Below are 18,268 nucleotides of genomic sequence, written 5' to 3'. Positions count from 1 at the left end.
CTCTGTCAAAATTCAAAGCAAGAGAGCAACAAACAGCTAGTGTAAGAGAGGCCATGTGAATAACTGAACATTACTGATAATTGACATCAAGGAGTCACCCTTTCTGGATGAGGCTGCACTCCTCTTGAAGAAGCAGCTCCATAGTCTGGGGGTGCTCTTGGACCCAGTCAGGCTTATTGCTGGGTAAACCAGTGGCAGCTGTGGCCAGGGGTGCCTTTTACCAGCTTTGACTGGTGAGCCAGCTGCAGCCTTTCGTGGGCAGAAAAGATCTGGCCATGAGGTACATGCCCTGGTTACATATAGTTTAGATTACTGCAAAGTGGATTATTGCCCTTGAGAAGTGTTCAAAATTTCAGTTGGGACAGAATGCTGTAGTCAGAATGTGGACTGGTGTGTGTCATAGGAACTATTCCACTCTAGTCTTGGGCCGATCTGCCTACTCAGGATCCCAGTCTGTACGCGGACACAATTCAAGGTGCTGGTGCTAACTTTTAAAGCCCTATGTGATTTGGGACCAACATACTTGAGGGACTGCCTACAACCTTATGAACCCACCTGACCTCTATGGTCATCTTCACAGGTCTTGCTTTGAGTGTCCCCCACCTTCTGAAATTGGGTGGGTGGCAATCTGTGAGAGAGCCTTCTTGGTAGTGGCCCCAAAATTGTGGAACTCTCTCACCAGGGAGATTGATCTGTCCCCAGTAGGTGAAGACTTTTTTGTTTCAGTTGGGATTCCCTCAGGTATTCCTCCTTCATGCCAAAAGTTTTTAATTGTTGTTTTTATTATTTTGTATGTATTTTACCTCTGATTTTAATTGTTTTAATGATGTTTTGGTTGCTTTTAATGGTTTTAAAATGAGATTTTATTAAATAAGTTTTAATTTGTTAGCTGCTTTGGTGGTCCTTGGAAGGGCAGAAAAGTGGGATATAGATTTTGTGAAATAAACAAATAGTTGATTAAATAATCCATAAAGTTTCTGCAGCCCAAAAACTGGCTGTTGAGAATCTTTTATTAGGAACTGGCGCACATGTAATCTCACGATAAATATACACCCTGTGCAACTGATTCAATGCACTGGCATAACTGTGCATGGATTACTCACATTAGATTACTTTTCATCTCTGCCATTTCCTATTCTGCACAGCACGTCTGTGAAGCCCTTTCATACCATAAAAATCTTTGCCTGTCATTTTCTTCACATACTGGTTAGTCTAGTGTCCCGTCTACCCCTCAGATATACCTTAACTTCATGATGAACCATATTTTAGTTCTGCACTGAGCCATATTTGTCTCATAGGTTGCAGACCCCTTAGCCTCTGAAAGCCACCCCCTCCCAAATCTATCTTAAAGCTACGTACTGTAATCCCACAGATAAGCGAAGGAGGTTGTGAGGGGACATGGCATTTAGCAGGCAGCTGCCTCAACCTCCCTGGCTTCTGGTGCCCTCCAGGGTGATCCAGGCTGGGGGGAGTTTTGAACCCATAACTTTTCTCTTGGTCAGACACCATAATATATTCATGGGAGGAGTTCCAATCTTGTGAATTTCCCCACTAAACTGGAATGCTTTTTAAAAAATGAACGATTACAGTGTTAATGGATTAAAGCTGATTGAACTTGTGGCTCTAATCAGAACAAGCAAATCAATTATCTTTCTTTCTCGCCCTCCAGCTTGAACAATGAACGAGGCCCGGAGGTCAGCCATGGTGGCTCCAGAGGTGACACAGCCTCAACAAGAGTCATCCCTCAATGCTACCGAGATGCCCAGCAAGGAGAATGTCTTTTCAGACATGAAGGACAAGTTCATGAACAAATTGGGCAAGCTACCAAGTAGGTAGAGCTGGGCTTTCCCCAGTCCCAGGTTCCAGAGAAGACACTGGTCCTAGCAAATTGGTTGAGATGGGATCTGATCCAATATGCAGAAGTACATACTGGGCCTCATTTACTGAATCACTTAATTAAGTATTTCTTGGAGCTGAGTTCCTTTTTTCATGCAGAGGGGGCTGTGTGTATTTTGAAATTCCAGTTAAGTGCAAACAAAGTGATACACATCTCACCTTGTTCTTTTAAAAAAGCCAGCTTCTAGGACTTCAGCAGGATTTGTGTCCAGTGGTACCATAGAGACCAACAAAATTTTCAGGGTATAAGCTTTCAAGAGGCAAAGCTCTCTTCTTCAGATAAACTTTGAAAAATTCATACCCTGGAAATCATGTTGGTCTCTAAGGTGCCACGGGACACAGATCCTGCTGTTCTACTGCAGACCAACATGGCTACCAACCTGAAACTTTCCAGTCCTGGGAGATGTGAAACTCTCCTTGAATTCATGTAGCATATTCAGAAAAAACAGCGTACCAGAGGATACGGCTTGAAGTCCTGCCCTGCTCCCTGGCAAGAAGAAGCAGAATAAATAAAATGATTCAAATGTACATATCTTTCTTCCTTGTTACACTGGAGGAGTCTGGCAGTCCAGGTGACTTTACTTCTCCTCCAGCCTAACAGGGTTGAGCTGAGAAAGACACCATCCATGGGTATTTGTCAGATGGAATTGTGCAGGATTAGTTGGCTCCAGTGAAAGAAGCCAGGAGTTGGGCTAAGAGGGAAGGAGAAGGATACAGGTTGTTGTTGTTTTTTCCCTTTCAAACGTGCCACTGACACAAAAGCTGGCATGGATGGCACATGCTGGTGAGACCAGCATTCTGCAGATGGAGGGCTGAGGAGGGGAGCTCAATAAAGGACTTGAGGAGAAGGCGTGCTGGAGAGTGGAGGCACAAACAGGAAGTACAGCAAACCTCCCCCCCCCCACTGCCCTTCTACCTTTTGCTCCTAAGAATAGGTCAAAAGTAATACAATAGGACTAATGAAATAAAGAGCTCAATAAAGGACTTGAGGAGAAGGCACACTGGAGACTGGAGGCACAAACAGGAAGTACAGCAAACCTTTCACCCCCCCCATTTTACCTTTTGCTCTTAAAAATAGGCCAAAAGTAATACAATAGGACTAATGAAATAAGGACTAATGAAAGCCAGTAACAGCCACAATAGCACAATGTTGAGAGGGCTGGACAAAGAGACTGGGCAAGTTTTGGTGGAAATCTTTACTTTACCATAGAGTTTACTGGACCTGATATTAAAAAACTGTTGGATAATGGAACCAGTTTACTGCAGTGGGTGGATAGCAAGGCTCTCAATCGCTGGCTGTCTTCAAGCAGTTCCAGAGGAGTTAGCCATGTTAGTCTGTAGTAGCAAAATAATAAAGAGTCCAGTAGCACCTTTAAGACTAACCAACTTTATTGTAGCATAAGCTTTCGAGAACCATAGCTCTCTTCATCAGATACAGGATGCATCTGATGAAGAGAAGTGTGGCTCTCGAAAGCTTATGCTACAATAAAGTTGGTTAGTCTTAAAGGTGCTACTGGACTCTTTATTATTTTGTCTTCAAGCAGACACTGGGCAGCCATCTGTCAGGGATACTCCAGCTTTTAATTTCCAGCAGGGGGTTGGATTAGAAAGACCCTTCTGACTCAAAACCTGCTTCTTCCACATGGAGGGTTTTCTCCACTAAACGGAAGTGTTTTTTTTTTAATTGGAGGTTCCACACAATACCATGCTGTAAATATTCAGTTTTCAGGTTTTCCCCGTCTTCCAAACCTGCTTCTCCAGTCTTTTTGGAAAGAATGCAGTCCAAGTCCTTTGAAAGGAATGGTGAGCATTTTCCTGCCCTTCAAAGGTCTTCCTCCACTTTGGTGTCCTTTCCCTGCTGTCAGCACATAGTGGGCACCATTTTCCCAGCATTTTTTTTTCCTGTGGAGGGCTTTTTAAGTTTTTTAAAAAATCAGTAATTGCTATAGCACTACAAAAATCGATTGCTGCTTATCCAATATCTAATGTTCTACCTATATGGTTTGATAGACCGAGATTGGGGGCAGGGGGTGTTCTTCTGCAGACCTGCCCCCCCAGGTTTATAGAATGTTGAGAAAAGTTTTTTTAAGGAAAGGGAAGTAAATTGCCACCAACAAGAGGAAAATTGACTGTGCGAGCCCAGGAGTGATCCCATGGGCAGAAGTGAGAGGAGGAAGGCCCTGGAGCCAGAGCCAGTGACACCCAACTCCCTCTTGTCTATCTCTAATTTTAATAGAAGAAATTTTAATGAGAAGAATGGAACAAAAAAGGGAATGCCGAGGCAGTCATGATGACTGTGCCTCACACAGAAAAGTTGGGGAAAAGATGGGGAGAAGCATGCAGAAAACTCTCACATGTGGAACTCCATTGCGAATGCACATGTCTCTGCATTCCCAGTGGCGATGAAAGCAACACAGAGAATCCTTGCCATGTGGAAGAAGTCTAGGATTCTTATGGTCTGCCATCCTTTTATCTCATTGGATAATAATTGGCATGAACTGGGAAAATGGCGGTTCGTTGAGGTTCATGGTTCGTTGCGTTTTACGAACCATGAACTGGCATGAAATTGCCTGGTTCACAAACCAGTTCATTTGGTTCGTGAAAACATCACTTCCGGGGCAGCAGAAGGTCTGCAGAAAGTCCGTCACTCCACCCCCCCCATCCCCGTTGCCTAGGAAAGTGATTGATCAGCACCAGGCTGTCCCCAGTAATGAACTGAAAAACAAACCAAACAAACCGGGCTAAAAATCATAGCGGTTTGTCATGAGTTGTCAGAAATACCCTCCGACGAACCACTGGTTTGTGAACCGAAAAATGACCTGGTCCGTGATGAACTTTGGTTCGTATTTCAGTTCGTGCCCGTCTCTAATAATGATAATAAATGTGACATAGTGAACAAGTTCTTGAATTCTTCAAATGGATGTTAAGAAAAAAGAAAGTGGAGGGGGATAGATGGAAAAAGATGTTGAACATATAACAAAGTCCCTATCTGCAGGTTATGAGCGACACTCTTAAATTGCAAAGGATGTGGGATTATACAGAAATCTCAGGTTGCACCACAGGCTGGGGGGGACAACAGTTGATCTTCTGTTGAACATACAAAAGCCAGCAGTGCTCTGGACTGATCTCCATTTAGACATAAGGCTGATCTGGCTGCGATATCTGTTGCCCCACTGAGAGCCAAACTACAAGTGACGTCTTACACAGGTTGGACACTAGTTGGCTTCCCTCAAGTTTTGATGGGAAATGTAGGCGCCCTGGTTTTACAGCTTGGCTCTCCATTACAGCTGCAAGACCAGGATGCCTACATTTCCCATCAAAACTTGAGGGAAGCCGACTAGTGTCCAACCTGTGTAATATGTCACTTGTAGTTTGGCTCTGATTGCCAGGGTTGAGCCAGCTGATCTGGTTGGCTAGAACTGTATCCCGTTCCTCCCTCACTGCTCCATGTGCATCCCTCCAGAAGCTGCATGCTTGGCAACAGAGGATGACCGCTCCAGATAAAAGAAGTGCACCATTCTTTGGCCAAGGTTATATCATATGATTTGTATCCATCTCCAGCACTAATTAGAATCCACAGATCCTCCTTGTTGTAAGGCAAGGAGGAGCAAAGAAAACCACGCTAGCCCTTTTATTAGCAAAGCTGGTTTCCAAGGGTGCACTAGAAATAGCGTCATTCAAAGCCAAGTTGGGCAGCACTACTTAGTGATCCGAGGGCAGGAATCTCTCTAATAGCAAATGGATTGTCTTTGCGAGGGGGTGGGGGGTGGGACAGAATAATTGGATTAAAATGCCAAGAGCTTGAAAATGAACATTTTTGAAAAGTCGAGCATTTGCTCAAAGGATGGGGAAGTGGGACAAAAATCAATACTGCGTGTGTTAGAGAACGGAAGGCAGCTAAAGGCAAAACTCTCCCCTGCAAGCAGTCCAGCTTCTGTCCACAGCCTTAATGATAGCTCTGCATCAGTGCCAAGGGTTGTTCCACCACCCCAGACTCAGCTGCCTCCTCTGTCCCTTAATTCTTCTGCTCTGCTTCAGTCCCACCCTGGGCTTTGGCCTCCATCCTCATTGTGGCTGCCCTCCTGCTCCTCTGCTGCTGCTTCTGCGCATGTAAGAAATGCTGCGGCAAAAAGAAGAAAGGGAAGAAAGGGAAAGACAAAGTGAAGGCCCAGATCAACATGAAGGAGGTGAAGGAGCTGGGCAAGAGCTACATTGATAAGGTGAGGTGCTGCAGTTCTCCCAAGAGGCTCAACGCAAACGTTTTTCCTGAAGGGAAGATGCTATGGCAGGAGTCCCCAACATGGTGCCCAAGGGCACCATGGCACCCACTGACACCTTTCCTGGTGCCCCATCAAGTGTTTTTAGGAACTAGGTGGGACCCGGTGGGGCTTTTGCCCAGCAGGGCTTCTGATTGGCCACTGGAGGTCTGATTGGCAGATTTTTAAAATAGTTGCTGCTACTACAACACAAGGATCTTCACTACGTTACTGTATGTCTATACAAGAAAATGTTTGTAAACAATATACCCATTTTTAAAGGCATCCTGTTAAAGAGAGCTTTTGTCTGAAATGTTGAAGAGTTACTATTAGAGCTATGCTTGACCTCACTCCCTGACATTTTAGGGTTGGCTCCACCTCCTCTGGCAGCCAATTTGTGGTTGCACCCACTGCTATGTCATAATTCCAAAGGCACCCACAGGAATGTTGGGGACTCCTGCTTTACGGGGATCCCCAGTGGAAGAGTTTCCCGTAGTGGCCAAGAATTTCCTGTAGTGGTTGCCTGTATATTCCTGTAGTTTCTGGGAAGTTCTGAAGGAGGGCAGGCCATCGGAAACCTTCCCCTTGCTGCTGCCTTCCAAGAAATGGGTATCCCGAGATACATTGCCTCTGAATATGGAGGATCCATCATGGCTCATAGCCATGGGTAGACCAAGGTTTCTTTCACATGGGGACAAATTGCTCATTGTGGTCTCATTGCCATGCATAAGTAATGCCATTCTCCAGGAATATTATGTAATGGCATCTCTGACCTAATGCTGTGTCCTGTGGCAGCAAGTTCCTTAAGTTAATTTTGTAAACTCAATTGCAAAGTGAAGGGAAATTTATTTGGAAAAGAGGGGAACCTTGTGAAATAAGTGGATTCTGGAATTTGTTGAGGTGTCGGAAATGATCGATGCTTCTGTCTTAAATGCCCAAGACAGCATCGTATAGTGTTTAGAGCACCATGCCAGACAGTAGGATGAACCAGGTTTAAGTCCTTGCTGCAGAGGAAGGAGCCAAGATGGCTGAGGGGAAGTGCTGCAGCTCTTGGTCCAGCAGAAGCTCTGTGGCTGTGCAGGGGTGCCCATTGCACCTGCCCCAAGCTGAAAGCATGCACGGCCACCCTCGTGCATGTGTGTGTGGGAGGGGGGAGATGAGCATTTTCTGGACCCTGCAGGGAGGGATGGGTCGGAGGTGAAAAAATATGCATGAAAGGTAGGGTTGCTAGCTCCAGTTTAGGAAATTCCTGGAGATTTGAGGGATGAAGCCTGGGAAAGGCAGGCTTTGGGAAGGGAAGGACCTCAGCGTAAGATAATTCTATAGAGTCCTCTCTCCAAAGCAGCCATTTTCTCCAGGGGAACAGATCTCTGTGGCCTGGAGATCAGTTGTAATTCCAGAAGATCTCCAGCCACCACCTGGAGGCTGGCAACCCTAAAAGGGCAGGGGGAAGGATAGGCCAGCCAGCGATCCTGGTTCCAGGTGACTGAAGTGACTCAGCGAGTGCTAACGGTCCACGGCTTAGGGGACACAATACTTGCCTTGCCACAGGCGCTGGCAACCCACGCCACACCACTGGTGTTCCTTGAAAGAAGGATGGAGTAAAAAGTATTATCTTCTGCATAAAGGGAACAAGCTTCTCCCATTCAATAGCACTGTCTTTGACGTGTTGGAATTGAGCCACACTAGCCTTGAAGAACAGAGCAGATAAGGAATGTCTAGGAGGACACCCATTCTGGCATTTTTCCAGCCGCAGCTCTCTTGCTAGCTTGTGGGGCTGGAAGGGATGAATGGTAATTAGCCGGAGCAGCTAGGTGTATAATCTCCCTATAGCAGCTGGTTCCTGACCTTGAGATCTCAACCTTGGAGAAAGGATAAGTGGAACCTAGGGAGACAGTAAAGGGTGAGAGGGGAAGGGCCAGTAGGAAGGAGCTCTGCTGAAGCTCCTGCCCCTGAAGTCGTCGTGAGATCTGATTCACGAATGCTCATGCTGGAATGAAGGTTGTTAGTCTTCACGGGCCCACTGGACTCTTGCTTTATTTTGCTACAATAGACGGAAACAGCTGCCCCTCAGGAAAGAGCAATGTCAGGAATGGAAATTTTCAAGGAGTCTGAGGGCAAAACAGACGCCTGTGTGTGAATGTTAATTAACGGGGAATGATGAAAGACATATATGTGTGTACCAACCCTGATTGGTGGGTGCGCCACTTTCTTTTTTTACACTGGTACAAAACGGGCACACTGTTCAGTGCTCAGCTGCTGCGGAAAGCGGAACAGCTGGAGGGGCTGACGCTCACAGCAGCTTGGATGGTCTGTCAAGCAAAGTGACTTTCCCATTAGGTTTTGGCATGTCCTTGCCGTTGGTAGGGGAAAATGGACAGGCAGTTGTTTTAAGGATCTGGCAGCTGAATTAGGTCCACCTGCCAGACCCAGAGAGAGAGAGAGAGAGAGAGAGAGAGAGAGAGTATATATTTCAGTTTGGAGGATTTGGAGTTTGGGGATAAAGATGAGACCAGATATGGCTGTGAAAGTAGTACTTTCTGTGTACTTCCTCCTCTGCCCCACAATACCTACTCAACCTGTACATTTATAAATAAACGGATCATTCCAGAGACTCCAGTGTTCACCCCTCCAAAGACACCATTCAGAGTAAGGGAAGCATATATCCAAATGTATCTGTTGAGAAGGATGGGAGATATGTCTCCTTCCTGTCTTTGGTCTTCATGCTTCCCTACCGGCTGCTCTGAATACTTTTCCTTTCTTCCAGGTCCAGCCTGAGATAGAGGATTTGGACCCAGCTCTGCTGCAGGAACCCAAAGAGGAAAAACCTCAGGAGAAATTGGGGAAACTTCAGTACTCGCTTGACTATGACTTCCAGAGCACCCAGGTGAAGATGACAAGAGGTTCACTCATCATCCCATATTGGAGAAGACGAGCCTTTACAGTGCCCTTTTCTTCTAGTATAGTGAAGACAGATGTATGCAGTTAGAGCAGTGAGACCGCCGTGCAGCTGCACTCATCCCTTTTTGCAGAGCTTTTTTTCTGGGAAAAGAGGTGGTGGAACTCAATGGGTTGGCCTTGGAGAAAATGGTCACATGGCTGGTGGCCCCACCCCCTGATCTCCAGACAGAGGGGAGTTTAGATTGCCCTCCACACCACATGGCAGCGCGGAGGGCAATCTAAACTCCCCTTTGTCTGGAGATCAGGGGGCGGGGCCACCAGCCATGTGACCATTTTCAAGAGGTTCCGGAACTCCGTTCCACTGCGTTCCTGCTGAAAAGAAGCCCTGCTTTTTTGAGTAGAAGTGGCCCCGTGGGCAGAAGTTGGCAAAGGAGGGAGCAGGAGCTGTACCCACTGCCGCCCACCTCCCTCTTGTCTATTTCTAATTTTAATAATCTGTTCAATAAAATCCAGTGGTGGAAAGAATCACAGCTTTTAAAACTGAATTGAGAAGTTCTGAACCCAAAGCATGTGTCCTGCCATGAATTATAGGGCTGCCTTCTTGAATGTTGCTCATGGTGTTCCCTTTAATCCTTTCCCCAGCTGGTAGTGGGCATTTTACAAGCTGCTGACCTCCCAGCATTGGACATTGGGGGCACTTCTGACCCTTACGTCAAAGTCTTCCTGCTACCAGAGAAGAAGAAGAAATTTGAGACCAAAGTCCATCGCAAAACCCTCAACCCCACATTCAACGAATCGTTCACTTTTAAGGTAACTTTCCCACTAGTCCCTTCTTCCATTGTTGCCTAATTTTCAGAGATTCTCCATTTGCATGCCATTGCTTCTTAGCTCTGACTGCGCTCCAGCCTTTTGGGATGACTCGTACATCTCACACCTCAGCTGTGGCTCGACCGTTGAATTATAACCCACTGTGTGTTTCCGCTTAGGTTCCCTACTCAGAACTGGGTGGCAAGACCCTCGTCATGGCCGTCTATGACTTTGACCGTTTCTCCAAACACGACGCCATAGGCGAGATTCGCATCCCTATGAACACTGTGGATTTGGCGCATGTGATTGAGGAATGGCGGGACCTGCAGTCGGCAGAGAAAGAAGAGGTAGGTACTGGCACTGAGCCCTCTTTCACAAGGTGTTCCAGTTGCGATGCTGGTATATCAGGGAATGGACTGGCACTTTCTAGCAATTCACATATCATAAAGTCCATGTGGCCAGTCAACAGACATGGTTTGGGATTTAACTTAATTCTTAGGTGTGCACTGGCCCAGTGTGGGTTGACTCTGGACTATGGGGAGAGGTGAGCTTCAGCCTCCCCACCTGTCCCATTTCCTGATCTGAAATGGCCTGAGGAAGCCATTATTTGCCCCATTGGGGAATGGGGCAAATAATTGGGGAAATAGAACGTGTACTAATGGCTACTATTTTAATTGTCACCGTATCTGATTTTTGACAAGCCGTTCCCACAGAGGTAAGGGAACGTATAAGGGACCCAACTACATCGGCGGACAGGGATCTCGACACTGAACTGGCACCTTGTGGGGAGGAGGAGTGCTGATTCTGTAAGGAAGACCCATGTGATTGGCCCCATTGACCCATGAGTTATTTTAAAGTAATTCCAAACTCACAAGAGCGCCTTATTTAAAAATGGAGAAAAATGAATACTCTTTGTCACTTTCAAGTGGTACCCAATTTAAAGCAAATCTTCCACCAGTGCTGCCCGTAGCTTCCACGTTGTGCAGGAAAATGACATCATTTTCAATGTGACGTGGAACCCTGCCCCCCCCCCCACAGGTGCCTTCCCTGCTGGTCAGGTGAGTGGAGGTAGGGGTTGGGGTCAGGGGATGCCCCACCTCCAGTGGGGGTTTGGCAGCTCTGGAATCCAGACAGCCTTCTTTCCCGCAGTACTGAGGAAATTTAAAGGAATGTGTCTGAGGGAAGAGGTGGCTAGTGGTAATCTTGTTTCCCATTCATGCCACAAAGTGGGATTCTGCACCAATAGCAGGTGCACTTGACTACCTCACCATGCAGACTGAGTACCTTTTTCTGCACCAAGAAGCTCATCTCATTAGGCCCTGAATCCTCCGGTTTCTTCATATCTCAGTAGTTTCAGCCCCATGAGCAAGGGTGCCTATCCCCACACAATGAGCTGAGTCACCTGTAGTGCCTTACTTTTCTGTCCTCCCTGATGTGCTAGTTTTCCATATGCAGTCACCCTCTACTTGCCAAGAGTGCTGTACTGCAAGCTATTTTCTTAAAGCAAAGATGGAGATGGCTCCCTGATGCCTCCATCCCAGCTCTGCATTGGCCCTCTTTTTCTTCCCACAGCATGAGAAGCTAGGAGATGTTTGCTTTTCACTGCGGTACGTCCCTACGGCTGGGAAGCTGACGGTCATTGTGCTAGAAGCCAAAAACCTCAAAAAGATGGATGTGGGGGGGCTGTCAGGTAAGAACACCTCTTAGTGGTATAGATGGAAAAGGTAAACAAAAAGCCCATGTGGCTTATACTGCCTTGTATGAGTGAGGATCAATGTTGTCTAGGCTGACTGGTAGCTACTCTCCAGGGCCTTAGGCTGAGGTCTTTCACACCACCCACTAGCTGGTCCTTTTAACTAGACATGCCACGTATTGAACCTGTGGCCCTCTACATGTGAAGCAGATACTCTGCTGCTGAGCCGTGGTCCCTCCTTAAAACGAAGCCATTTTGACTTTCTTGGTCTCCTCTGGCATTTCACCATCTCAGATCTCACTGACTGTTCATTTCATGTTTTTCTGGGCAACAGGCAGGTGTTATAGGGAGTGAGGAACCCCCACCCCCACCCCCTTGCACACACCACATTTGGAATTGGTACAGTCACAGAGGGCTGTTCCACGTAGTTGGAGGATGGGTGGGAAGCAGCACCAGCCCAAGGTATTTTCCCCAGGCAAGGTTCACTCATTGCCTTCTGTCACACCCATCAGTGGTTGGGTCTGAAATAAGTCTCTGCGGCAACACTGCTGCTAGTGTAGCTTGGATTGGATTGGTTTGGGGATCCAGGAGGCAATGTCCACTTCCCTTTCATGGATGACTAGGAGCAAGCTGAACCCCTGTGGAATCCTGCTGTCCTTTTCATTGTGCCATCCCAAACAGCTGGTTGGGTGACTTGGCCACAGATCTGGCTGGGGGGCGTAGACAAGAACCGAGCAAAGAAGTAGGAGAAAATGGACTGTTGGCAGGGCTTTTTTTCAGCTGGAAAGCGGTGGAACGGAGTTCCAGAACCTCTTGAAAATGGTCACATGGCTGGTGGCCCCGCCCCCTGATCTCCAGACAGAGGGGAGTTGAGATTGCCCTCCGCGCCGCTCAGCGGTGCGGAGGGCAATCTAAACTCCCCTCTGTCTGGAGATCAGGGGGCGGGGCCACCAGCCATGGGACCATTTTCTCTGAGGGCAACCCACTGAGTTCCACCACCTCTTTCCCCAGAAAAAAAGCCCTGACTGTTGGGATAAAGCAGGAGACTGGGAGAGAACAGACTTCAGACTACCCTTGAGCAACAGATTGGTAAAAGCCTTGCCCCCAAAGCCTATCCTACAATTCAAACATCTGTTCACCCTCAGCTCTGAGTTTAAAAGAGAACAAATGGACAATCACTTTAATCTGGACCAACTGGGATTGAAAATGCACTGTGCAAGCTTTTGGGGTACACAACGTTCTTCCTTATGCCCAGCACTTGAATCATTTTTTCTCCTTGTTTCTTTTTCTCAAATGTGGCTTTAAAAGTATTGGTCCCTAGTGGAGAAGTTGAAGATGTAGAGCTACTGCAACTCTTTTGTCAGTATAATGCATTACCCAGTATTCTAATCTCCCTCTTTCCCCCTCTCCAGACCCCTATGTTAAAATCCATCTCATGCAGGGAGGGAAGCGTATCAAGAAGAAGAAAACCACTATAAAGAAAAATACCCTGAATCCTTATTACAATGAGTCCTTCAGTTTTGAGGTGCCTTTCGAACAAATCCAGGTAAACCATCAGTTTTTTCCCCTTCCTAATTTCCCCCAATATATAAATACTAGCAATGAAGCCCATTGTGGGAAAACAATACAACGGGCTCTAGAAAGCAGAGGGCGGGCGGGCATTCGCTCCTCCTCCGTCACTGATTTGAACTGGTGAAGGAGGGGTGGGTGGGCATTGTCATCTGCTCCACGTCTGATCTGCCTGATCTCGGACATGTGAAGGTGTGGTGGGCTTTGCTACCTGCTCCAAGCCTGATCCCAGCTGGGTGAAGGGGGGTGGGCATTGCCACCTGTTCCCCACTGGGTGAAGGGAGGAACAGGCATTGCCTCCTTCTCCACATCTGACCCAGACAGGTGAAGGTGGGCAGCGGTCTTTACTACCTGCTCTGCTCCTGATCCCAGCTGGGTGAAGGGAGTGCAGGCATTGCCACCTGCTCTAGTCTTGATTCCGGCAGGTTGAGGGGGGCAGGCATTGCTGCATGCTTGGCTCCTGATTCCAGCAGGGTGAAGACAGGGTGGGCATTGCCTCCTGCTCAGTGGCTTATTCCAGTAGGTTGAAGAAGGCAGGCATGGCCACCTGCTCTGCTCCTTATCCCAGCTGGGTGAAGGGAAGAAGGGCATTGCCTCCTGCTGTGTACCTGATCCCAAATGCGTGATGGCGGAGCGTGGGTATTGCCACATGCTCCACTACTAATACCAGCTGGATTAAGGCAGGGGAGGGCACTGCCACCTGCTCCACTCCTAATACCAGCTGGGTTAAGATGTGTGTGGGGGGGCATTGTCACTTGCTCCACTCCTGATCCCAGTCGGGTGAAGGAAGGTGGACATTGCCATCTGATCTGCTCCTGATCCCAGCTGGGTGGAGGGGGATGGTGTTACCTGCTCTGCTTCTGGTCCCAGCTGGGTTAAGGTGGGGTGGGCATTGCCACCTGCTCCACTCCTAATACCTGCTGGGTTAAGGTAAGGGGTGGCATTGCCGTCTGCTCTGCTCCTAATAACAGCTGTGTTCAGGTGGGAAGGGAAATTCCACCTTCTCTGCTTCTAATATCTGCTGGGTTAAGGTTGGGGGTGGCATTGCCCCCTTCTCTGCTCTTAATAACAGCTGTGTTAAGGTGGGAGGGGAAATTCCACCTGCTCCGCTCCTAATACCAGCTGGGTTAAGGCAAGGGGTAGGCATTGCCATCCATTCCGCTCCTAAAAGGCGGGAGTTAGGCATTGCCACCTTCTCCACGCCTAATATCAGCTGGGTGAAGGCGGGAGGCAGGCATTGCCACCTGCTCCCATCCTGCTTCCATCCTGGGCTTCCCACTATGGCACATTTTCTGGAGGGATGTGGTGCCTTGCCTAGGCTTCCCTCCATTGGCAGCACCCTCTGGTGGCGCACCAGGGTATAAAGTGAGTTTTCTGAAATGCACTTACTCAAATATATAGTAAGATGTCACTAAAGCTTTTCCCCAGTTTAATTATTTCCACAAACATTTTCACTTTGTTGAAAAGTGACACTGTGCCTTTGGGACACAAAAATGGTTTTCTAAAGTGTTTGCGTGTTAGTTTTTATATTAAGGTCTCCAAACTCATTAGGTTGGCCAACCTGTTATGGCACATCACGTTGGGCTACTGCTTTCCATTGAACTAAATGCAAATAGCTGATTGGCGAGTTGATACGTATGGTGCTGGGCTATTTCACATCCCTCCCCTTAGCTGTAAAATTTCTTTCAAATCAAATCAAATCAAATCTTTCTTTGGTTGTTGTGGGTTTTCCGGGCTGTATTGCCGTGGTCTTGGCATTGTAGTTCCTGACATATCCGTCTCATATATATGTGAGCCGCACTTTCTCAATGAGGAAATTAATCATCGAAACCACGCACTTCAGGCAAATGGCTACTCCAGAAATGAAATCCGAAGAGCAATCAAACCCAGGATGAGTCAAACAACCAAGGAAAAACAGTCTCCTACAGGAAAAGTGTTTTTGCCATATATCAAAGGAATTACTGATCAGATGGGAAAGCTTATGAAAAAGCATAACCTTCAAGCAGTGTTCAGACCCACCCGAAAAATACAACAGATGCTACGATCAGCAAAAGACAGTAGAGACCCCCTCACCTCTGCAGGAGTATACCGTATACCCTGCAGCTGTGGACAAGTTTACATTGGGACCACAAAGCGTAGCATCCAGACAAGAATAAAAGAACATGAAAGACACTGCAGACTTGGACAACCTGAAAAATCAGCAGTGGCTGAACATAGCCTAATGCAAACAGGGCACAGTATCTTATTCCAGGACACCAAAATACTGGACAACACTTCCAACTACTTTGTCAGACTGCACAGGAAAGCCATTGAAATTCACAAGCATAAGCAAAACTTCAACAGGAAAGAAGAAACCTTAAGAATGAACAGAGCATGGTTTCCAGTTCTGAAAAACACCAGGCTAACAAAACATTCTATCCCCGACAATAGCTCTGCAGAGAAGATTAGCACATCAAGTACCAATCCATATGCAAAAGAACCTCCTCAGGATACAGTGAAGCCTCCCGCCATTAGCATTCCACACCCTGGGAAACTCTTACAGGATGACTCAGCTCAACCCCACCCCTCCTGAGGAGATACAAATGACCTACATCTTTTCCACACTGTGACACTGAGAGATCTCTGTCTTTTGGTGCTACACCTCTGAAGATGCCAGCCACAGCTGCTGGCGAAATGTCAGGAACTACAGTGCCAAGACCACGGCAATACAGCCCGGAAAACCCACAACAACCATCGTTCTCCGGCTGTGAAAGCCTTCAACAATAAATCTTTCTTTCTTTCTTTCTTTCTTTCTTTCTTTCTTTCTTTCTTTCTTTCTTTCTTTCTTTCTTTCTTTCTTTCTTTCTTTCTTTCTTTCTTTCTTTCTTTCTTTCTTTCTTCTGATCTGCAATAGCTTTGTGGAAATCTGGTGCTACTTTAAAAATATATGAAATTACCAATGTGAAATTTTTACTCCTAAAAATGAAGGTAACCATCATCATATGCGTAATAAGCAGAAAAAGGTCACTTTACCAAAGTTCCATAGAGTTTGCTAGTCCTGGGTTATGAGCCGGCCCTCCTCTGAGAGTAAGCATCCCTCCATAACTACAGACTCTGGAAACAACACCGGCTTTGAGTGCTAGGCACCGTTTCTTAGCTTTCAGTTTGATTATAAGGGATGAACTAGATGTTTTGCAACAGATGAATCTGAGAACCCAGTTTGCTGGAAAACAGGGAGGAGGAAAGGGTGGAATGTGATGAGGAAAATGGCTGGCCGGATGCAATGCTTAATTTTCTTCCCCGCGCGCTCTTTTCTCCTGCAATCCTCTATAATCAGGCACTCTTCCCTGTGATGCAGCAAGTATGTATCCAGAATCCAAGCTGGAAGGAAAACAGCTTTGGTGACGGTGTTGCAGGGCAAAATCAGTAAACAGGGGAAAGTTTAAGATGCACACAGCTGACCATTATGCATCCCCTGCAAAATCCTGTCCTCCACCTGCTGCTTTATCAGTGTTCTGTGCCCACAGAGTTCATCACGTGATCTCTTCTTCCTTTATAGAAAGTCCAGGTTGTCCTGACAGTCCTCGATTATGACAAGCTGGGCAAGAATGAAGCTATTGGGAAGGTCTTTGTGGGATGTAATGCTACAGGTGCTGAGCTGCGCCATTGGTCTGACATGCTGGCCAATCCGCGGAGACCCATTGCCCAGTGGCACACCCTGCAACCAGAAGAAGAGGTGGATTCAGTGGTGGGCATAAAGACCTCTTGATGCCCCTTTCCCTTGGCCGACCCCTGCGGCAACAGTTCCTTCTCCCGTCCAGAGCGAATGGGAGTGTGTGGGTGAGGCACCCCTGAAAATACGTGTGTGTGTTGGGGTAGCCTGTGAGCCTGTCTTCTCTCAGAGCCATTTCCTGTTGAAACAAAAATCTCCAAGAGAAAAAAAATCCTCTGTTTTTTATCCACTGTGTGAAAAAGGAAGGAAGCTTACACAGTTTAAGATGGGTGAGAGATTTACTATAGGTTTACTATGAGGCTTACAGTACAACTTGTGTAGGTTTAAGTGTTTGGGTTTCAGCTGCATTTTAAAGCTGAGTACTGAGTGTAAATTTTTTACTTTTTGACAAGCATAATAATTGGATATTATATTGCTATGCTACTTTTTAAAAACAGCCCTTGAAGAAACCTGTTGTTTATGTTTGAAACAAAAACTTTTACATTTGCAAAAGGTTTTTGTAGAAGGTCATAGTTTCATATACCTTTTGGATCTTGTACTACAGTGCCATGTTTGAAAACTAAACCTCATACTTAAATCTATTGTAAACAACATTTACCAATTTGTTTACAATAGGTTTACTAAAAGGTTGCAACAAGTTGTGTGCGTTGATAACTTACACTATACAACTTTTTTGGACATTGTATTATACTACTGCTTTACAGAGTTAGAGGAAACATGCCGGAAATCTTATAAAACATATTTTAAAAATAGATTTTCTGTAACGATGATGGCTTTATCTCATGACTAAAAAAGTTTTACTTTTTTGGTCATTGTACTATGAAATGTTTAAAATGTGGTTCTCCTGAGCAAATTGTCTGCCTAAAATAGGCTTGGATCACAATAAGATTACAAAATATGTTGTGTGTGGGCCTCATATATAAAAACTTTGGTAAATATGTTTAACATAGTTGTAGAATATCCTAATGATTTTATTACAAACTGCTCACCTGATTTGTCAGATATTTAAAACTAGCCCTCATTTGCAAAATATTGTGGATACGTTTAGCAGACATTTGTCATAGGATTGTTTTTTAGATTACAACAGTTTTATGGGTATTGATGTAAAAAGCATAGTATAGTTTTAAGCATCATCTAGTTCATTATTAGCATTAAGCTGTTCATATAGATTATCCTATTTTATTTCTGCTTAATTATAACAATTCCAACATAACCATTCATCAGTTTTATGGCATGGTTAACATATGTTTTACAACATATTTATGAAATTTTCAATATGAGTATGATAGACATTTGCTCTAGGCTTTTTGTGGACATAGAATAGGTTAACTACAGATTTACTAATGGTTCTTACCCAACAGAAGTTACCTTTGCTATGTTGAAACATGTTTACATTTTTGCTACAAGTTTAAGACTGGTTTATTATACAACTGC

General features: G+C 46.0%; 1 protein-coding gene across 1 annotated transcript; it reads left to right on the top strand.

Annotated features, from left to right (window-relative positions):
- The first annotated feature begins 1,680 nt into the window (after positions 1 to 1,680).
- On the top strand, positions 1,681 to 16,870 carry SYT5 (synaptotagmin 5). The gene is made up of 8 exons (XM_054993613.1): positions 1,681 to 1,828; positions 5,935 to 6,116; positions 8,920 to 9,039; positions 9,696 to 9,863; positions 10,040 to 10,207; positions 11,433 to 11,550; positions 12,966 to 13,099; positions 16,661 to 16,870. The coding sequence occupies exons 1-8, from the start codon at positions 1,702 to 1,704 to the stop codon at positions 16,868 to 16,870; spliced, it is 1,227 nt and encodes a 408-aa protein (XP_054849588.1). The 5' UTR covers positions 1,681 to 1,701.
- Positions 16,871 to 18,268: the final 1,398 nt, after the last annotated feature.

The sequence above is a fragment of the Eublepharis macularius genome, chromosome 12 (genome assembly GCF_028583425.1).
Source record: "Eublepharis macularius isolate TG4126 chromosome 12, MPM_Emac_v1.0, whole genome shotgun sequence".
In the NCBI taxonomy this organism is placed as follows: Eukaryota; Metazoa; Chordata; class Lepidosauria; order Squamata; family Eublepharidae; genus Eublepharis; species Eublepharis macularius.
The sequence above is the reverse complement of the archived record's forward strand: the minus strand, read 5'-3'. Positions and strand labels throughout refer to the sequence as shown.

Coding starts and splice junctions, on each gene's coding strand:
- SYT5 (XM_054993613.1), top strand. CDS start 1,702: ATGGTGGCTCCAGAGGTGACACAGCCTCAACAAGAGTCATCCCTCAAT. Junction 1,829..5,934: donor CAAATTGGGCAAGCTACCAA/GTAGGTAGAGCT, acceptor GCTCTGCTTCAG/TCCCACCCTGGGCTTTGGCC. Junction 6,117..8,919: donor GCAAGAGCTACATTGATAAG/GTGAGGTGCTGC, acceptor CCTTTCTTCCAG/GTCCAGCCTGAGATAGAGGA.